The sequence below is a fragment of the Salvelinus sp. IW2-2015 genome, linkage group LG6.2 (genome assembly GCF_002910315.2).
Source record: "Salvelinus sp. IW2-2015 linkage group LG6.2, ASM291031v2, whole genome shotgun sequence".
In the NCBI taxonomy this organism is placed as follows: Eukaryota; Metazoa; Chordata; class Actinopteri; order Salmoniformes; family Salmonidae; genus Salvelinus; species Salvelinus sp. IW2-2015.
In genome coordinates this window covers 19107580-19130737 of record NC_036846.1, presented here as the reverse complement: position 1 = coordinate 19130737, position 23158 = coordinate 19107580, and the positions used below count along the sequence as shown (strand labels likewise).

The window sequence follows — 23158 nt, the reverse complement described above, 5'->3', positions numbered from 1 at the left end:
AGCTACTTGAACAAAGACTCGTTTGGAAATTCTACTTCCGGATAGGAAATGGGCTGCAGAAAGAATTTGTTTCACTTAGAGAAATAATTCAACGGTTTTAGAAACTAGAGAGTGTTTTCTATCCAATAGTATAATATAGCATTGTACGAGAAGAATTGAGTACGAGGCCGTTTGAAATGGGCACTCTTTCCAGGTTACTCAATACTGCCCTTCAGCATACAGGTTAAAAGCTAATAGTTAATTTAAAACACTTTTAATCATGCAATGTTGTACCACGGTGTCCAGGGTGACCAACATCTGTTATCACAAACAGGTAAATGTAATTGCCTGAGCATTACAGTGCTAGAGCATTAAAGTAGCTCTGCATCTGAAGATTGTTGTCTTTGATTAATGCTGTATTGTATCTGTAGATATTTGAGAGGACAGAAATCTAACCTGTCACATCAAAGGCATTGAACCAGTTGTCAGAGGTAAATTGATAAATGACTTCTCTCTCAAGTAAAATATTGCTCCTGTTTCTCCGTTAAGACCTAGTCATGACGTTCCAGAAGGCTTTCCTGTTCCTGGTGTTGCTATGTGCTACAGCGATGGCCGATGTCAAGCAACAATATAATCACTTCCTAAAACAACACGTCAATGGGGATATGACAACCCAGAAGTGTGAGAGTCAGATGAGAATCTTGAAATTGAACGGGCCTGATGGAAAATGCAAAGAGATAAAACACCTTCATCTTGGCCAATCCAGATCAGGTCAAAGCCATCTGCACTGGTGGCACACGGCTGGGAAATAATCTGGTTCGAAGCAACAACCCCTTCCCTGTAGTTATATGTACACTTACTGGTGGGATTTCCGATCGCTATTGTACATACAAGGGATCTTCGGCCACTAAGAAAGTTATCATTGCTTGTAATGGAGAATTTCCAGTGCACTATGACGGTGATGTTGATATTGGCACTACGGATGGAAAGTGAACACATATGAAAGGTGTGTCTCCGCTGAATGTAAGCACAACTGGAGACATGTTATTGACAAGGCAGTGCTACTGTAGCTAGCAAATGAGTGTAGGGTTGTTTGCTCACAACTAGATCTCTGCTAACAATTGCAACACTGTCTCCAAAACTGCATGTCTCCTGTACTGTCTACTTTCCAAGCGTAACTCAGCTAAATTGCTTTGTGAAATAAAATAACAAAGTTGTCACTCGAATTGTTGTGTCCTGTTTTGTTTTTCGGTATGGGGATTTTGGACCAATCGTACTGTTTAACCATGGATATCTCTAGTAAAATATGCTGGGAAAGACCTTCGTATTTCCTGGATCAAGTCCCATACTGTTTAAGAATGGGCTTCAAGATTATATCATCAAATTCATGAAAATGTGCTCATTTAAAATATTATATTGATATTTGTGGATTAGATTATAAGCATTTTATTACCAAATGTCTCTGACTGACACTTTGCCATCTAATAGAAGCCTGACCTCAAAGTGCTTAAAACTTCTTATGGCTGCAGGGGCAGTATTGAGTAGCTTGGATAAAAGGTGCCCATTTCAAACGGCCTCGTACTCAATTCTTGCTCGTACAATATGCATATTATTATTACTATTGAATAGAAAACACTCTCAAGTTTCTAAAACCGTTTGAATTATATCTGTGAGTAAAACAGAACTCATTTTGCAGCAAACTTCCTGTCAGAAAGTGAAAAATCTGAAATCGAGGCTCTGTTCCAGGGCCTGCCTATAAATGTGCTTGAAATCTATTAGTATACATGCACTTCATACGCCTTCCACTAGATGTCAATAGGCTGTGAGAGGTGAAATGGGGTTTCTAGGTTATTTTCTATGGTCAAAAGAGAAGAGCTTGGAATGACATGGACCCCCGAATTCCGTTGTTCAGAAGCGTCATAAAGGTCATCAGTATTGGCTTCTGAAAAGCATTCGCTATAGACGTCTAATATCTCCGCTTTGTTTTATTTGATAAATGTGATAATATCATCGTTCAAAGTATGTTTTTCAATATTAGTTTTATCGATATGAATTTTTCTGTGAGTTTAGGGTGCTGCGTTCTCTGCGTTTTGGTGACGATGGACAGCTTAGCGCACTTGGCCTTAGTTTTTGCTTGGTAATTCGGAAGAGGGAAAAAGGCATTTAAACCAACACAACGATTGTTCTGGACAAAGGACCCCTTGCTGACAACATTTCTGATGGGAAGATGCATCAAATGTAGGACCCCATTTATGATGTTATTTCATATGTATCTGTCGAAACATGTTTACTATTAGTTTGCGCTCAGATTTTTGGGCACTCTCTCGCTATAACGTAAAAGCTGCATGTCGTACTGAAGTTATGTTTAGAATGGTCTAACACGGCCGATTAAAATTAAGACACTAGTGTATCTATCATTTCCCTATACAACATCTTTTTTAGTAAAGTTCATGAATAGTTATTTGGTCAGAATAGGTGAGTGTCAGAAATATATCCGGACATTCTGGGAAAAATGCTAAGTTTTTCACAATGTATAACCACGGATTTCAGCTCTAAATACGCACATTTTCGAACACCATATAATGTATTGTGTAATATGATGTTATAGGACTTCACTGATGAAGTTTATGAAGGTTAGTGAAATAATTAATATCTTTTGCTGGTGTCGCTATCGCTACTGTTGCTTGAATCAATGTAACTGTGTGGTTGGCTATTGTAGTAAGCTAATATAATGCTATATTGTGTTTTCGCTGTAAAAACACTTAAAGAATCGGAAATATTGGCTGGATTCACAAGATGTTGTCTTTCATTTGCTGTACCACAATGTATTTTCATAAATGTTTTATGATGAGTATTTAGGTATTTCAATTTGTCTCTGTAATTGTTCTAGCTGCTTCGGTGCTATTTCGATTGTAGCTGCAATGTAAAACATTGATTTATACCTCAAATATGCACATTTTTCGAACAAAACATAGATTTATTGTTACATGTTATAAGACTGTCATTGATGAAGTTGTTTCTTGGTTAGTTTGGTTGGTTTTGTGCATGCTACCTGTGCGTGGAAATGTCTGTGGCTTTTTTATTTGGTGGTGAGCTAACATAAATATACGTGGTGTTTTTCGCTGTAAAACATTTTAAAAAATCGGACATGTTGGCTGGATTCACAAGATGGTTTATCTTTCATTTGCTGTATTGGACTTGTTAATGTGTGAAAGTTAAATATTTCTAAAAAATATATTTTGAATTTCGCGCCCTGCACTTGGACGGCTGTTGTTCATATTGAGGCCGACACCGGCCTGCAGCCATAAGGTTAACAGGTCCAATGCAGCAGTTTTTATCTCAATATGAAGTCAATTGTGCTTGACAAGTATTCTTACTCTGATTGTTATCAATTAACAATGGTCAGAATCAACAAAAATTGTTCTTAGCAAAGGCAATTTCAAGCAAGGAATTTTGCTCCATCCCACTGAACAGGCAGACATTTCAGGCAGCATTTATTAAAAGGAATTGTCATAATTTTTAACAATTCCACAGATTATTCCAACCTCATACTGTGGAAATATATACTTCTGTATATAAAAAAACTGGAAATTAAATTTTTTACTGCACTGGGCCTATAAAGTAAATGTAAGATTTAATAACAGGATGGCACTTTATCCAAAAACTGTGTTAGACAATTGGGTTAGCAGATGCTTTTATCCAAATGATGTCATGTCTTTGCCTATGCCGGATTAAGTGTTATGACATCTATTCTATAAAATACTTTCTCCGTAATTATATTACCTGATTGAACTAATCATGGAAATTAATTAACTAGAGAGGGCACCACGAATAATATTTATAGGCTGTTATCTTCCGAATAAACTCTTTAAAGACCTAGTAATATTTACATCAATAGCAGTCAATATAATCGTCACCTTATTTCAGTCTCTGAAAGTTGTAAATTCTTGGTATCTTCACGAACCCTGGCTAACAAGTTGAATCAGCAATACAAAATTGGGTTTAATTATTTATTTACTAAAACCTAACTAATCACACAGAATTACATATACACAGAATTTAATCTACCTTGATTACAAATTACGTCATAAGAAAACCTCCCAAGCGAGCGGAACGGATATGTATAAGATCAGCTGTACACAAAAGAAAAGGGCTGGTGTTGAATGAAAGAGCGGGACGAACGAGGAACAAAGGGCGAAGCTGTTGCTATTGTAAATACAATATCTATAACATTCTAAATTACCGCCATTAGGAAAAGAAAATGCAATGATGAATTTTACTCTAGGTCTGTGATATGCAAATGTTTCAGCAGTGGATCATCGGTTCAGTGCTGGACGACGCCATTAGTGTCATTGTAAGGGTTGACAGTCCCCCACAAAGCGGAGGGAAGTATGTCATCGGAAGACAGATATACTCTGCGCATCAATGTTTTCTGCTGAGACAGGCCGCAATGCTCGCGGAAGTGTCCGAAGGCAAGAGAAGTTCATCTCAACTACCGTATTGCTATGATGCAAGGAGGAGGAGAAGTGCTCATTCACAGAGACAGCATGGCTCGAAATCATGAAAATATGTCAATCAGATTGCTGATGAATGTGCGAGATATCATATCTCCTTGGATCGGATTCTGCACCAAGTGTTTTTAAACGTCTTTTCCCAAGGGGTGCTTTCGACAGAACCCCTCGTGAATGACGCGTTGCAGCTAGCGTTAGGGAAAGAGCAGTCGTGGCGTGGAGAACCATGTGCCTTGACATACCTGTGGTTTTCCAATCCATCAATGGGAGTAACCATCCATCAATCTGCTCCAAGTACAGGTACAGTTCGAGGCTGTAACATACACAGGGTGGAACGAGCAGTACGTCTTGAGTTAGTTTCAGCATGACTCTCAATGTGAGAGGCGAGTAGTCTGAAGCGACCCCTCAAAGTGTAGGTGTCAGTCGTTCCACTTTTAACCAACGTTTAGTTTGCTTCAAAGCCCTTTTAGATCATCAAAAATGTTGAGAGATGAGTGATATTGCGCACCCGAATCAATTAGCGCATGAAAGTTAAGCAGTCTCCAGGATGTTTCCAAGTTAGTCGTTCGATTCGTGTTTCGTGGACATATTCCCACAAAGTGGGTGTCGTTCGCACGACGTGATGTGTCAATTCTGTTCAAGTGGAAGCCAGAACGCTTTTCAGATTTTGAGTGTTGCTTGGCTTTATCGAAGCGTTTGACCTTTTTCTTCGCAACCCTTGATCAGTCTATGACAAAGCCGTGGGCTTTTTCTTGATCAATCGGCCCTGGATAGAGGTCTCGATGAGCGATTTGAATTTAAGTCTTGCTATGGGTGTTAATTCCTGGGACCTGGAGTCCGTGTAATTCCCCGTCTAGCCTTGTGACTTATCTTTTACCCTTTCTCAAACGTTTCTCGCTTAGTTCTTCACGTAGTGGGCTTCTGGAGACAATTGGTCTACTTGTTGATCAGTTCGCTTCAACCTTTGGTTAACCTTGTGCTCTGACACTTTGTTGTGGAGTTGGGTGAGTGAACGTAGGGAAAGGTCGATTGTAAGCAGGTAGTGTTTTGTGGCACGTACTTTACATTATGTCGACCGCGGAGGTATGGAATCATGTTTCGTGGTAGAAATGATTGTTGATGCGTCATCTCTTAAGCTCCAATACCTGATAATGCACCCTCTGACTGGAGTGAGTGCTCCTGGTCAAACTTCAAAACCGAGTGGTCAGGGCCCTTAGCGTTGCGAGCTTTTGTGCTTGCAAGCTCTCTGAGTTGTAAGATAGGCAAGCCAACGTGGGCTGCAGGGCCGAAGTAGGTAATGAAGGTCGGATACATGTTTGACAGGAACATTTGTTTAAATGGTAACAGGTCTTCCATGCCTGTTTCAGTGAGTAGGCCAAAGTAAGCTGAACGAAGCCTATGATAGTAAGCTTGTGGGTGTTCATTTGACCGTGTTAGCCAGTGAGCTATCGTGTTTGCGAGTTGCAGAACCACTGAATTCTAATTTCAAAGCTGTGGCAAGTTTAGCGTAGTCATTTAGAATAGTTCAGATTCTGCTTTAGGACATGGCAAAGATGGCAAAGATACAGTGTCTCCAAATAGATGTGTAGTCACTGGTATTGGTTGAGGAGCATCTTCAGTCTGAATCAGGTCAGGAAAATTGTGGATGTAATCAGATGTCAATTTGAAATAGACAATGTTCAACCTTTGAATAACAGTGTTTTTTCTAGATTAAGTTATCAAACTACTGCAATTGAAATTGCCTGAAGATATATCGGTCACATTGCTGTCCAAACAGAATATATTTCATTATCTTTAGATATGACATTGTTATTCTTTTAGATTTTCAATTTTACTGTTCAGTAAAGTACTATGTGAGATTAGGACATGCACTTACACACTTGAGAGAGAAGTCCCCAAAGAAGGCAGATTCTGATCATCTTGATATGGTAGCTTTAACAACTGTTTTTCTTTGTTACTATGAATGATGCTCATTAGATTTAATGCTATTAATCGTTGAACATGTGTCGAAGGAAGTGAAAGAACTTGAAGTTAAGATTAGCGAACATGAGGCTATAATGAAGGAGATTCTAGGACCTAATTTTACAGCCATAGACGACACGATTAAGCAGTCCATTGGGAAATATAGAGACTTTCTACAAGCAACAAAGATCAAGAAATAGGCCTCCCGGGTGGCGCAGTGGTCTAGGGCACTGCATCGCAGCGCTAGCTGCGCCACCAGAGACTCTGGGTTCGCGCCCAGACTCTGTGACAGCCGGCCGCGACCGGGAGGTCCGTGGGGCGACGCACACGTCGTCCGGGTTAGGGAGGGTTTGGCCGGTAGGTATATCCTTGTCTCATCGCGCACCAGCGACTCCTGTGGTGGGACGGGCGCAGTGCGCGCTAACCAAGGGGGCCAGGTGCACAGTGTTTCCTCCGACACATTGGTGTGGCTGGCTTCCGGGTTGGAGGCGCTGTGTTAAGAAGCAGTGCGGCTTGGTTCGGTTGTGTTTCGGAGGACGCATGGCTTTCGACCTTCGTCTCTCCCGAGCACGTACGGGAGTTGTAGCGATGAGACAAGATAGTAATTACTAACAATTGGATACCACGAAATTGGGGAGAAAAGGGGGTAAAAAAAAAAAAGAATAATAAATAAATAAAATAAAAAAGATCAAGAAATACCAGCGAGACACAGAGAACTACCAGCTCAACCAGGTATATGCATGGGAAGGCCCAAGGACAGGAGCACGGAGAGGCCGANTCAACCAGGTATATGCATGGGAAGGCCCAAGGACAGGAGCACGGAGAGGCCGAAGAAGGGACGCACCGCTGATCGGGGGACGCAGATACGCAGCAGCGGGAGGACATGGAATCTTGGACACAGAGGCATCCACCGAGAGCGAATTCCCTACAGACAGTGACTCCAGCTACCATGGCACACAGTCTGTTTTTTTAGCCCGGAAGCAACAGAGGGCTCCACGAAAGAAAATAAATTATGCAGGAGAGGCAAGCGGTCGAAGAGGAGACCAGGAACACAGGCCGTGGACACGGAGCTACAGCGGGACGCGGTAATTAACCTCTCCAAAAAAGACCACACGGACTGTGTGGCAAGTCTCAGTCTTATCTAAGACTCTTATCTAAGACTCTTTTGTACCTACATGTACAGATAAACCATTCGATGCGAAAGTAGATCTGTTTAAATTATTTTGCAAGATTAAACTTAAGCATGTGTTTTCGCAAAACACTGATTCGGGCCTAGTAACACATCAAAGAACTGGTACCCATTTTAAGCCCAAAAGCTAATTCTGTCCCATGGTTAACAACTCCTCGATTAATACCCATTGTAGGTTACTCGAACAAGAAGCCATGTCAGTATATACGAGACAGACAAACCATATTCAGAAGAATCTCACTAGAACTGGCACTCAATGAATTAATGAAAGATTCATCTTTGGTTATAAAACCTGCAGACAAGGGGGGTGCTGTCGTTATTTTAGACTATGAAAAATATAAAGAAAAAATTCAGAGACAACTCAGCAATGAACGTTTCTATAGAAAACTGAGCGTTGATCCCACACAGGTGTTCCAAAGGGATATATGCTCTAATCTGGAGCAAGCCCTATTAAACAACCTTCTCAAAACCTGAATATGAATATCTTTGCTGCAAATGTGCCATACGTCCATGCTTATACATTTTACCGAAATTACACAAACCTAAAACACAACAAGGCAACWATCCAGGCAGACCAGTGGTTGCAGGAATAGGCTCAATGCTAGAGCCATTGTCGAAMTTTGTAGACTATTTTATTAAATCTCATGTGCAATCATTGCCATCATATGTAAAAGACTCTATAGACTTCATAAACAAGATCTCACCAATAACGGGTTTAAAAGAANACTGTATTTTGGTCACATTAGATGTCGAGAGTCTATATACCAGCATTCCCCATGTGGGGGGGCTGGCAGCACTAGCACACTATTTGGGAGACAGAGATACTAATGAATATCCTCCAACAAACTTCATTCTAGAGTTGGCTGAATATGTTTTGACGTATAACTATTTCAGGTTTGATGATGAATACTACCTCCAAACGAATGGTACATCGATGGGCTCCACATTTGCTCCGAGCTATGCTAACCTCTATATGGGTMTTTTTGAAGAACGTTTTGTTAATAATGAAAACGAGAATCCATTTTTGAATAAAGTCCTGAAGTGGTATCGATATATTGATGACATTTTTTGTATATGGGAAGGAACTGAAGAAGAACTGTCAGATTTTAATGGCACTACTCAATGACATTGACCCTAATCTCAAATTCACTATTGAACGTGACACTCAGCATGTTCATTATCTCGATATGTGGATTGAGAAATCAAATGGAACCCTGTTTACAACTCTATAGAAAAGAAACGGACAGAAATACTCTATTACAGGGTGACAGCTTCCACCCTGAGCCATTTAAAAGAGGACTTCCAAGAAGCCAATYTTTTAGACTGCGCCGTATATGCCACTCCACAGAGGATTATCTAGAAAAAGCAGCGGAGATGCGCATGGGGTTTCTAAGAGGCTATTCGTCACAATGTGTGGATGAAGCTCATAATTTGGCATTGGAAAAAACACGAGATGAACTGCTACAAAAAAGACCCGCTAAAGCCAAAGAACACTCCGTAATGTTCACAACTACGTATACTTTGAATTCGCGAAAAGTGGGAGGTGTGGTCAAGAAACACTGGCATATTTTATCATGGACCCAGCTTTGCTGGCTGAATTTAAATATCCACCACGTATTGTGTATAGGAGAGGTCGCAATTTACGCGATAAATTGGTTCATGCCAACTGCCAGCCACAAAAGAAAATTAGCCAAGCTCTTTTACGCCCTCTACCAAATGGTAGCTATAAATGCAGAGGATGCGCACAGTGCAACAATATGATGAAGTGTGAATATTTCTGCCACCCACACACAGGAAAATGTTATTTACATTATTAAATGTTCATGTGGGCTCTGTTATGTCGGTAAAACCACCTGCTCTCTCAAACAGAGAATTAGTGAACATAACAGTTTAAATCAGGAGAACGACAGGGATTATCCAGTCGCTGTAACATTTCACTGACTGAAGCATGACATTTCACCTTTAGATTGTGTGGCATAGAGAAACTTAAGATATCAGACAGGGGGGAGATATTAATATACTCTGAGTAAAAGAGAATGTTTTGGGATTTTACCCTCCAGACATTATTTCCTAAAGGCCTTAATGATGAAATGCCTATGTATGTTATGTTGTGAATTTGAACATGAAATATGTGTCTCTTGTAGATTATTCTGACGTTTTTCGTACGATCCAACCCTTCCATGTGTAGAACGGATGTGGGTGGGGCCGGTCTACATAAGGGTGCAAATGTTTTTTAAAAATCACAAAGCTCTGACGAAGGCCGTGTGGCCGATACGTAAGCTATTAAATATCTGTGATACTATCAAGAGCAGTGTGCGGTTTCCTTTATCTTACTATGAATGAGAAAATGAAAACAAATTGTGGGCTGTTTAAAAGCTAATAATGACTTGATTGGTTAGGGGAAAGACATGCATCACTTCCTGTTTAACGTTTCTACCCGTTTTCAGCCATGTACTGTATGCAATCTAAAGATTTATGGTGTGCACCAATTTGTTGGCCTACATTGCAGCAAGATATTGCTTAATGATGCAATATATCCCAGACTCAGATTAAACATAGACCATGATTAAAAACATTCTCAATAGAGATTTTACATTGAATGTRTAACGAAGACGCTGTGAGTCGAGAAGCAGGTGAAACGTTTAATAAAACAACAAACATGGAACGAAACAACATAACAGTAGCGTCTACGCATGAACAATACTGACTGGGGAAGGAKCCTAAGGGAGTGCCAGATATAGGAGAGGTAATGGTGTGCCTCATGATGAAGTACAGGTGCGCTTAATGATTGATGCCAGGTGTGCGTAATAATGGAACCCACAACCGGTGTTAAGTATACCGGCGACGTCGAACACAGGAGTAGACGTGACAGGAATTAGTTCATGATTAGGCTTATTCTGCATTCGGAAAGTATTCAGACCCCTTGACTTTTTCCGCATTTTGTTAAGTTACAGTCTTATTCTGAAATGGATAAAACAGTTGTTTCCCCTCATCAATCAACACACAATACCCCATAACGACAAAGCAAAAACAGATTCAGAAATTTTTGCAAATGTATTAAAAATAAAACAGAAATATSACATTTACATAAGTATTCAGACCCTTTACTCAGTACTTTGTTGAAGCACCTTTGGCAGTGATTAATGCCTCGAGTCTTCTTGGTACGACGCTACAACCTTGTCACRCCTGTATTTGGGGAGTTTCTCCCATTCTTCTATACAGATCCTCCCAAGCTCTGTCAGGTTGGATGAGGAGCGTTGCTGCACAGCTATTTTCAGGTCTATCCAGATATGTTTGATCGGGTTCAAGTCCAGATTCTGGCTGGGCCATTCAGAGACTTGTCCTAAAGCCACTCCTGCGTTGTCTTGGCTGTCTGCTAAGGGTCGTTGTCCTGTTGGAAGATAAACCTTTACCTGAGGTCCTGAGGGCTCTGGAGCAGGTTTTAATCAAGGATCAATCTGTACTTTGYTCTGATCATCTTTCCCTCGATCCTGACTAGTCTCCCAGTCACTGCCTCTGAAAAACATCCCCACAGCATGATGCTGCCCCGACCATACTTCACCGTAGGGATGGTGCCAGGTTTACTCCAGACGTGACGCTTGGCATTCAGGCCAAAGAGTTCAATATTGGTTTGATCAGACCAAAGAATCTTGCTTCTTATGGTCTGAGAGCCTTTAGGTGCCTTTGGCAAACTCCAAGCGGGCTGTCATGTGCCTTTAAAAGAGGAATGGCTTCCGTCAGACAACTCTACCATAAAGGCCTGACTGTGAGAGTGCTGCAGAGATGGTTGTCATTTTGGAAGGTTCTCCCATCTCCACAGAGGAACTCTAGAGCTCTGTCAGATTGACCATCAGGTTCTTGGTCACCTCCCTGACCAAGGCCCTTCTCCCCCGATTGTTCAGTTTGGCCGAGCGACCAGCTCTAGGAAGAGTCCTGGTGGTTCCAAACTTCTTCCATTTAAGAATGATATAGGCCACTGTGTTCTTGGGGACATTCAATGCTTTAGAAATGTTTTGGTACCCTTCCCCAGATCTGTGCCTCGACACAATCCTGTCTCGGAGCTCTAGGGACAATTAATTCGACCTCATGGATTTGTTTTTTGCTCTGACATGCACTGTCAGCTGTGGGATCTTATATAGACAGGTGTGTGCCTTTTGAAATCATGTCCAATCAATTGAATTGACCAAAGGTGGAATCCAATCAAATTGTAGAAACATCTCAAGGATGATCAATAGAAACAAGATGCACCTGAGCTCAATTTCGAGTCTCATAGCAAAGGGTCTAAATACTTGCGCAAACAAGTTGAACCATGTGCCAGGGTTGACAGTTGTATTAGCTGTACTTACCTGACCACCTAACTGTTCTCTAGTGGAGTCACACCTGATTCTCTGAGAGTCACTCACTGTTTCCATGGATTAAAATAACAAAAGTCCAAATGAAGCAGATCTCGCATAATTACAAGATGATGGACTAGAAATGTATTCATATACACTACATGAATCAGAAATTTGGTGCCCAACAATTGGCAATATTATAGAGCTCACCTTTCCAATGTTCACATTCTGGCTTTGTACTTCTGTTGCAGATGATAATGATCACAGACACACAAACTGATGTAACTCCCAATGCAATGACTACAGGATGTGCCGGCACTGTTGCTTTATATCAGGGCTGCCCAATCCTCTTCCTGGAGATCTACCGTCCTGTGGGTTTTCAGTCCAACCCTAATTTAAGACACCTGATTCTACCAATTTGCTGCTAAACAAGACCTTAACCAGCTGAATCATATATGCTAATTTAGGGCTGGACTGAAATCTTACAGGACAGTAGGTCTCCAGGAGGAGGGTAGGGCAGCCCTGCTTTATATAATACAAAATTRAATAATTAAATATTGATAATGTAGTTTTAATGGGGCAATACAGGATTAGAAAAAACAACAAAGCGACCACCCCACCACCTATGTTGATAAACAGGTAAGGGATAGGGCTGAAGAAATGTAACCCAGAGTGCATAAAAAGCCTTGGTAATGAAATTAACATTATACCAGAAAAGCGTGAAGCGGTCTCTACAAGTGAAATGGTTGGAACTTTGCACCTCAACAMGATGGGTAGAAAATTAACCCACCTAATAGACCAGGAAACGTGAGTCGGAGAGCTACACTTTTGATATTGCTGAAACTTTGAACCTCAACACTTGAAGAAGATAACCTCACCTATCAGACTAGGAGATCGCCAGTCTGCAGCTGTGCGTATAAAGTGTTTTGGAAAATTKAATACCAACACAAGGGCGGCAGAAGAAAACTCCCCTCTCAGACAATCACTAATACAGYTAAGTAGCTGTTCTGAAGAAGCACCCCATTGGAGACCGGACAACTAAGGAGGACATTGTGACCTCTGGTGGACAATCAGAGCATGTACAAGTGGCCCATGGAAAGGCCCAACCAAACCCTTTCCAAGAACACTTGGTGCCGAAAGAGATAAACAGCGAACGAAGGCATTCACACGTAAATGCATTCATGATTTCTTACACCAAATGGTTCATGAGTAAAGTATTATGATTGCTGTGAGGGTAGTTTCCAAATGGTCAACGATAAGTGTCTCTTTCCCTCTCTCTCGCCCTCTCTCTCTCTACCCCTCCCTCTTTTGGTAACAAGCCGTCATATTTTGTCAGTCCACTAGGGACCTTTGTCTCATGTAGAGGGTGTATGTTTATTCTGTGTTATTATTTAGTTAGTAGTAAATAAATAATTAATACTGTGTAGTACTGAATTATGAGCAAGGATGGGGATTTTGCAAACCCAAAAAGGTTACGCCTTGTCAGAAGGATGATGTGATATAAGGTTATGATTAATATTTTGACTGTTTTATGGATGTTATACTATAGGTAAAGACCTTATACAGTCGTGGCCAAAAGTTTTGAGAATGACACAAATATTAATTTTCACAGAGTCTGCTGCTTCAGTGTCTTTAGATATTTTTGTAAGATGTTACTATGGACTACTGAAGTATAATTACAAGCATTTCATAAGTGTAAAAGGCTTTTATTGACAATTACATGAAGTTGATGCAAAGAGTCAATATTTGCAGTGTTGATCCTTCTTTTCCAAGACCTCTGCAATCCGCCCTGGCATGCTATCAATTAACTTCTGGGCCACATCCTGACTGATGGCAGCCCATTCTTTCATAATCAATGCTTGGAGTTTGTCAGAATTTGTGGGTTGTTGTTTGTCCCCCCGATTGACCACAAGTTCTCAATGGGATTAAGGTCTGGGGAGTTTCCTGGCCATGGACCCAAAACATTGATGTTTTGTTCCCCTTAGTTATCACTTTTGCCTTATGGCAAGGTGCTCCATCATGCTGGAAAAGGCATTGTTCGTCACCAAACTGTTCCTGGATGGTTGGGAGAAGTTGCTCTCGGCGGATGTGTTGGTACCATTCTTTACTCATGGGTGTGTTCTTATGCAAAATTGTGAGTGAGCCCAMTCCCTTGGCTGAGAAGCAACCCCACACATGAATGGTCTCAGCATGCTTTACTGTTGGCGTGACACAGGACTGATGGTAGCACTCACCTTGTCTTCTCCGGACAAGCTTATTTCCGGATGCCCTAAACAATAAGAAAAGGGATTATACCCCAGAGAAAATGACTATACCCCAGTCCTCAGCAGTCCAATCCCTGTACCTTTKGCAGAATATCAGTCTGTCCATTATGTTTTTCCTGGAGAGACGTGGCTTCTTTGCTGCCCTTCTTGACACCAGGCCATCCTCCAAAAGACTTCGCCTCACTGTGCATGCAGATGCACTCACACCTGCCTGCTGCCATTCCTGAGCAAGTTCTGTACTGGTGGTGCCCCGATCCCGGAGCGGAATCAACTTTAGGAGACGGTCCTGGCGCTTGCTGGACTTTCTTGGGCACCCTGAAGCCTTCTTCACAACAATTGAACTGCTCTCCTTGAAGTTCTTGATGATCTGATAAATGGTTGATTTAGGTGCAATCTTACTGGCAGCAATATCCTTGCCTGTGAAGCCCCTTTTGTGCAAAGGAATGATGACGGCACGTGTTTCCTTGCAGGTAACCATGTTTGACAAAGGAAGAACAATGATTCCAAGTACCACCCTCCTTTTGAAGCTTCCAGTCTGTTATTCGAACTCAATCAGCATGACAGAGTGATCAAATCAAATCAAATGTATTTATATAGCCCTTCGTACATCAGCTGATATCTCAAAGTGCTGTACAGAAACCCAGCCTAAAACCCCAAACAGCAAGCAATGCAGGTGTAGAAGCACGGTGGCTAGGAAAAACTCCCTAGAAAGGCCAAAAMCTAGGAAGAAACCTAGAGAGGAACAAGGCTATGAGGGGTGGCCAGTCCTCTTCTGGCTGTGCCGGGTGAAGATTATAACAGAACATGGCCAAGATGTTCAAATGTTCATAAATGCCAGCAATGGTAATAATAATAATCACAGTAGTTATCGAGGGTGCAGCAAGTCAGCTCCTGGAGTAAATGTCAGTTGGCTTTTTTAGCACGTCGGTGAACAGGTGGGTTCATAGCCGCAGGCAGAACAATTGAAACTGGAGCAGCAACAAGGCAGGTGGACTGGGGACAGCAAGAGATCATCATGCCAGGCAGTCCTGACGCATGGTCTAGGGCTCAGGTCCTCCGAGAGAGAGAAAGAAAGAGAAGGAGAGAAGTAGAAAGAGCATACTTAAATTCACACAGGCACACGGGATAAGAAGGAGAAGTCCTCCAGATAATACAAACTGACCCTAGCACCGCGACAATTAACTACTGCAGCATAAATACTGGAGGCTGAGACAGGAGGGGTCAGGAGAACTGTGGCCCCATCCGATATACCCCGGACAGGGCCAAACAGGAAGGATAACCACCATTTGCAACGCCACCCACCCACTTTGCAGTAGTCTAACCTAGAAGTAACAAAAGCGTGGATTCACTTTTCTACATCATTTTTGGACAGAAAAATTCAAGATTTTTGCAATGTTACGTAGATGGAAAAAAGCTGTCCTTGAAACAGTCTTGATATGTTCGTCAAAAGAGAGATCAGGGTCCAGAGTAACGCCGAGGTCCTTCACAGTTTTATTTGAGACGCCTTCACAACCATCAAGATTAATTGTCAGATTCACAAGAAGATTCTTTTGTTTCTTGGGACTAGAACAAGCATCTCTGTTTTGTCGAGTTTAAAAGTAGACAGTTTTCAGCCATCCACTTCTTATGTCTGAAACACAGGTTCTAGCGAGGAATTTTGGGGCTTCACCATGTTTATTGAAATGTACAGCTGTGTGTCATCCGCATAGCAGTGAAAGTTACATAATGTTTTCGAATGACATTATGTTTTCGAATGATCTCCAGCCTTGTCTCATCACACTCACACTGTGTTAACGAGAAATCACTGACATGATGTCAGCTGGTCCTTTTGGTGGCATGGCTGAAATGCAGTGGAAATGTTTTTGGGGATTCAGTTCATTTGCATGGCAAATAGGGACTTTGCAATTAATTGCAATTAATCTGATCCCTCTTCATAACATTCTGGAGTATTGCAATTGCCATCATTCAACTGAGGCAGCAGACTTTGTGAAAATTAAAATTTGTGTCATTCTCAAAACTTTTGGCCACGACTGTAGAGTTTAATTCGGAGATGTAACTCATTAAATTCTGCTGTATGACGATAAGGACTGGGGGCAGCCATTTTCACGTTTGGTAATGAAAAGCGTGCCCAGAGTAAACTGGCCTCCTACTCAGTCTCCAGATGCATATAGATGCATAACTATTATTAGTAATGGATAGAAAATCTGACGGTTTCTAAAACTGTTTGAATCATGTCTGTGACTATAACAGAACTTATTTGGCAGGCAAAACCCCGAGGACAAACCATTCAGATCTTTTTTTTTTTGTAGTCACTCTCTTTTCAATCATTTTCATTGGGAATCTAGATTTCTAAGGGACCTTCCTGCAGTTCCTATCGCTTCCACTGGATGTCAATAGTCTTTAGAAATTGGTTGAGGTTCTTCCTTTGAGAAATGAAGAAGTAGCCATGTTCAGAATGAGGCTCCAGTGAAGTGTACTGTTTGTTAGAGGCGCGTGACCAGAAAGCATGCTACACATTGTTTTCCTCCGGTATTGAACACAGATCATCCCATCTTCAATTTTATTGATTATTTACGTWAAAAAATCCCTAAAGTTGTATTACAAAAGTAGTTTGAAATGTTTGGACAACGCTAACAGGTAACTTTTGAGATATTTTGTAGTCACGTTGTGCAAGTTGGAACCGGTGTTTTTCTGGATCAAACGCGCCAAATAAATGGACATTTTGGATATATATCGACGGAATTAATCGAACAAAAGGACCATTTGTGATGTTTATGGGACATATTGGAGTGCCAACAGAAGAAGCTCGTCAAAGGTTAGACGTTAATTATATCTTTATTTCTGCGTTTTGTGTCGCGCCGCGAGGGTTGAAATATGATTGTCTGTGATTGTTAGCTGGGGTGCTATCCTCAGATAGCAGCATTGTTTGCTTTCGCCGTAAAGCATTTTTGAAATCTGACACGTTGGCTGGATTCACAACAAGTGTAGCTTTAATTTGGTATATTTAATGTGTGATTTCATGAAAGTTACATTTTTATAGTAATTTATTTGAATTTGGCGCTCTGCATTTTCACTGGATGTTGGCCAGGTGGGACGCTACCGTCCCACATATACCAGAGAGGTTAAACAACTTCTTCCGTGGTGCCCCAAATCCTCATGAGTTAATTGTTACATGATTGATGTAATCAGGTAACAACTAAGGATACGCCCCTTTTCTTCAATTTTCGCCCAAAATGACACACCCAAGTCTAACTGCCTGTAGCTCAGGCTTTGAAGCAAGGATATGCATTTTCTTGGTAGCATTTGAAAGGAAACACTGAAGTTTGTGGAAATGTGATTGGAATGTAGGAGAATATAACACATTAGATCTGGAAAAAGATAATACAATGAAAAAATTAACCGTTTTTTTGTACCATCGTCTTCGAAATGCAAGAGAAAGGCCAAAATGTATTATTCCAGCCCAGGTGCAATTTAGATTTTGGCCACTAGATGGCACCAGTGTATCTGCAAAGTTTTARACTGACCCAATGAACYATTGCATTTCTGTTCAAAATGTTGTATCAAGACTACCCAAATRTGCTTAAAACGGTGCACTCTCCTAAAACAATAGCATGGCATTCTTTCACTGTAATAGCTACTGTTAATTTGCCAGTGCAGTTAGATTAACAAKAATTTAAGCTTTCTGGCAATATCAGATATGTCTATGTCCTGGGAAATGTTATTGTTACTTACAACCTCATGCTAATCGCATTAGCCTACGTTAGCTCAACTGTCCCACAGGGGACCCACCGATCCTGAAGAAGTTTTAAATAAATAACAGTCAACAGATTAATGAAAGTAAAGTCACGACATCACGTTACAATAACGTTGTTTACAAACAAAAGAGTAAAACAAGCTCACGTGATATCAAAAAGCTACAGTATTTTATTAAAGAATMATTTTCTATTAACTTGAACTTGACTTGAATTGAATTGAATTAACATGAATTGAATCCCAGACTGTCGCCTTCAACACAATGCACTTCAGTAAGCTACAAGCACTCTCCTACATGAGCCACCATGATTTGGATATAACAACTCACAATATAATATTCAGACACTACCAATATTCATTTTTTTCCTTTGCCAAACAGGATCTCTGTGGAAAAAGTAAAAAATGTCCTGTTCCATTTCCAACCAATAAGCAGTTAGTGTAATCAAAAGACCGGTGATAGAGTATGTATCTGGGACTATAGTTCTATAATGCTTCTCTTACTGTAATCTGTTGGCTGAATGCTTTAGGCCTACTAATTGATACCATACCTATGTCATATTTGACCATAATGCCTTTTGACTGGTTTACTAGGTCAACCTCTATGAGGAGTAAACCACCGATCCTAATTTGCCTCTCCTCAGTAAGATCTTAGCATAATCTCCTATGTAAAGTGACTTCATAAAGTTAAATGATTACCTTAGAGATATTATACAAAAATAGGAATTTACATAATGGTATAAAAATGCTGCTTTTGAATTGAATCATGAATAAAATGGTTTTATCAATAAATTGACGATGACGGACAGTAAGAATTTGACCTCTTGTCAAATTAATAACAAACAAAAGACACTATTCTAGAAATATTCAGTGATATAAAATTCTAATGATAATACTACGACATTCATTTATAGTTACAATTCGATGCGTGATAATGTATGGAACAAAAATGATTTAGCACATATCAACCCCAAACGATAAGGTTCCATTCAACATTTTACTCAATGTTACAAACATATACATAGATATTTAAAGATGAAGTCCCTCCTGCTACTAGTTGACATYAGCTAGTTCAGAGTAAGTGGAACGATCCAGAAGACAATTTGAGCAGAAAAATGGTTGTAATTCCATTGTGTATGGTATTGTATTGGAAAATTGTATCTTAAATTTGTCAAATTTCATACAAGAGCAATGTCCTGAGATTTTTTGACCAAAACTTTTACATTTTTCCTAATGGAGACTGAGATAATTTTGTCCATGCTGTATCTGAAACAAAGTTCACTCCCAGTCTGAACACCTGACATCAGAGTACACACTCTCCTGTGGTGTCTCTCTCTTCTTTCTTCCTCTTTTAGTTTTCCTCTCAGAGAAACTCAATGCAGCATAGTTCAACATATCTGTGTTTGGCACCTAAGGAATAGAGTTCAGTAAATAATGACTATTGTACACAATAACAGAAAAATCGAAATAATACCACAATATGTTCAAGGGAAATATGCATTCTGAGGCTAGGATTCAATTCATAGCACAGGGCCCTGGACCGCTGACAATGCAGCTTTTTTTGTCAAGCGTGATTTAACACAGATCTAATATGGATCATATTTTAATGTCATGTTTTTCCTACTTGTTAATGATCAAGACTTTGGGCTATCAAAACCAACATTTTAATAAAACAAAAAGTATTTATGTTTAATGACCAATGTTACGTCCCCAGTGCTGTTTCTGTTTTGTATTTGAGTGTGTGCGTTTCAGGAGATGGCTCCTGAAGTAACTCCCCAACCAGCTGAATTGGTCGACCCGGCTAATTTGATGATGAGCTGACCCCGCCCCTCGTAAGAAGCAGCTGCTCTAATCACCATTGCCACCCTGAATATATAAAAACCAGTTTTGTTCAGAAGGAGAGGTAAAGGAGAGTAGAAGAAATTGGAGATAGAGGGAATGCATATTTGAGAAATCATTAGAGCGAGTTCTGTGTTGTTGCTTTGTCAAAGCTTCTTAGTTAGTTTACTCAGTTTTGTTGTAAGTGTTTGTGAAATTGTTAATTATATTCTGTTTCATTGTTCCCAGGGGGAAGAGAGGCACTTTGGAGTCTTAGGCAAGAGGGCCGAGGGCATACTATACCCGTGTAATTTACTGTCTAGGCACACTAGGTAGACCATGCGGCGACCACCCCCTGTATTTTTTAGGGCACCAGGAGGTGCTAAGTTAGGTAAGTAAGTGGGTAGGCAGGTTAGATAGGAGAGGGAACTTTGCCTATTTACTTTCTTTGCTTTGTTCCGTCACCCCTTTTTCCCCCATTACCGTAAGAAAATAAATTCAGTAAACGTAAATTCTGCTTTTGTGTCACCTTACTCGCACTCACAGTCCATCCTCTTGCACTTCAGAGAGTGAGTTGTAGCAGGGAGTTGCGTTCCCTCTTCCAGAGCGTTGCCAACAGATACCAACAGATGTTTTCAGGCATGTTTGGATTGTTCAAGATAACTTTGTAAACTACAGATCCGGACAATACATAAGCTAGAATATAGGTAATGTAACATCTTAATGTCAAACATCTAAAATATAACCTATACGTGAAAGAAAACTATCAACCACTTTTTGGATCAACTGAGAGTTGGCCAAATAATACAGGCAGGTTATAATTAACAAMATATTTCAATACAGGTTTTCTTTATGACACACAACAGTGCTGCAATATCTCATGAGTTTCTGCTGTAGTTAGTGATTTATTCACAAATTGTTCACATACACACTAATATACACACTCATGTAACAGGCAATTTAACTCTTGTTTTCACATATTGGATAACAAATGTTACATACCTGACCACTTGAATGCTCTGATGAGAGGTTATCATCATGGTGAATATGCTGAGAGACACTTGCTGTATCAACAGATAGAAACAAAAGCATGAAAATGGAGACGGAATATACAGTATAACATTAAGTATAACATTAAGTGCTCAATCAGAACATAAAGTTATATTTTACWTTTAAATCATCATAGCTAACACATTTGACACAAAACAATAGATATGTATCTTAAAAATGACTTACCTTTACAATGATCACATGTTTGTCTCTTGTTTTTGGTACAAGAAAGAATAAAAATGACAATCACACACACAGCCACTGCTGCTCCCAAGCTGAGGACAATGGGATCCACTGTGTTTCCTTGTACAAATAGATTTAACATGCTTTTTTTTTTTTTTTTGATTGATGTTAAGCATGCATAGTTGATAAYACAATTTATTTTGCTTTGACCCATTTAAACTAAATAATGGTATCTATAAAATACGCTTGAATGTTTGCRTAGAGATTTTCAAGAGTAAGGTATTTTTTCAATGTATAACAAGAAGTTGTACCTTTAATGGTGTTAAGTTTGGTTCCGTCGCCAAACAGGATCTCCCCACATGTGACCACAGCACAGTAGTAAGTCCCAGCATCAGARGGGCYGAGGTTGTTCTTRGAGAGGCTGTAGACACAGCTCTGTGTAGGAGAGGGAGTCTCAGGGCTCTTCTYACACTCATCACTCCTGTTCCCAGGGGTGTAAATGACTCCTGGATGGGATTCTCCTGATCCRGCTCTRAACCAGTACACCCTGTGTAGTCCTGTACAGGTCTCAGAGAGTACTGTACACTGTAGAGTCACAGAGTCTCCTGGAGGGACTAGGTCAGACTCTGCCTGTTGTTCTACAGTCTGGTAGTGTGACMTCTTCTGACTGACACCTAATTGATGTTGTTTTTATGAAAGAAATGTCAGTGTCACGTGAATACACACTTATTGCAGTTTTGCTCTCTAGAATCATCATATGTATGCAACACATGCAGCATCTAAAACTATGGATAACTTAACAAAACTGTTGTGATAAACATTGAGATAAATCATATTACTGAAATAAAATTACCTTTTACAGACAAAAATGTTCCATTTCTAAAMTTAATTTCATACACTGTTCCTATTCCACAGAAGTATGCTGCCTCATCTGATCTGCTGATATTGTTGATGATGAGAAGATATCCAACTTTKACTTTYTCCATTGTGAAACGTATGTTGTTAAACTCTCCATTAAGAACAAAATGTGCAGATTTTTTCTTTTCTACAGTTGCCACAATTTGGGGCATTTGACCAGCAGTTTGCTTGTACCAGTACAGCCATTGGAAATAATCAATTGTCTCTGAGAAGAAACATGGAAGAGATACAGACTCTCCGAGCTGAGCTGTGGTCASTGGAATTTGCAGAGGTACTTCTTCAGAGTGAAYCAGGACTACACAAAAATAGAATGAAATCAGTTTGTCAGCTATGTTATCCATTCCATCAAACAATGAAAAAAAATATATATAAAGTTGAAATCAGAAGTTTACATACACTTAGGTTGGAGTCATTAAAACTCGTTTTCAACCACTCCACAAATKTCTTGTTAACAAACTATAGTTTTGGCAAGTCGGTTAGGACATCTACTTTGTGCATGACACAAGTAATTTTTTACAACAATTGTTTACAGACAGATTATTTAACTTATAATTCACCGTATCACAATTCCAGTAGGCCAGTAGTTTACATACACTAAGTTGACTGTGCCTTTAAACAGCTTGGAAAATTCCAGAAAATTATATCATGGCTTTAGAAGCTTCTGATGGGCTAATTGACATAATTTGAGTCAATTGGAGGTGTACCTCTGGATGTATTTCAAGGTCTACCTTCGAACTCAATGCCTCTTTGCTTGACATCATGGGAAAATCAAAAGAAATTTGCCAAGACCTCAGAAAAAAATTGTAGACCTCCACAAGTTTGGTTCATCCTTGAGAGCAATTTCCAAATGCCTGAAGATACCACGTTCATCTGTGCAAACAATAGTATGCATGTATAAACACCATGGGACCATGCAGCCATCATAGCGCTCAGGAAGGAGACGCGATCTGTCTACTAGAGATKAACATACTTTGGTGAAAAAAATRCAAATCAATCACAAAAGGACCTTGTGAAGATGCTGGAGGAAACGGGTACAAAAGTWTKTATATCCACAGTAWAATGAGTCCTATATCGACATAACCTGAAAGGCCGCTCAGCAAGGAAGAAGCCACTGCTCCAAAACCGCCATAAAAAAGCCAGACTACGGATTGCAACTGCACATGATGACAAAGATTGTACTTTTTGGAGAAATATCCTCTG

At 40.2% G+C, this 23158-nt stretch overlaps 1 protein-coding gene and 1 long non-coding RNA gene across 2 annotated transcripts in view; both read right to left on the bottom strand.

Moving 5' to 3' along the window:
* Window positions 1-10530: 10530 nt before the first annotated feature.
* Window positions 10531-12266, bottom strand: LOC139027942 (uncharacterized). The gene is made up of 3 exons (XR_011480081.1): window positions 12186-12266; window positions 11988-12043; window positions 10531-10602 (listed from the first exon to the last, which is right to left on the bottom strand). It is a non-coding gene; the product is annotated as an uncharacterized lncRNA (long non-coding RNA).
* An 8993-nt stretch (window positions 12267-21259) lies between these two features.
* Window positions 21260-23158, bottom strand: part of LOC111965522 (uncharacterized) — a 2796-nt gene continuing 897 nt past the window's right edge. The window contains exons 2-3 of the mRNA XM_023989688.1: window positions 21880-22253; window positions 21260-21685 (exon numbers count right to left, since the gene is read on the bottom strand). Coding sequence (XP_023845456.1) covers window positions 21260-21685; window positions 21880-22253 — 800 coding nt within the window. The remainder of the gene's footprint in view (window positions 21686-21879; window positions 22254-23158) is intronic.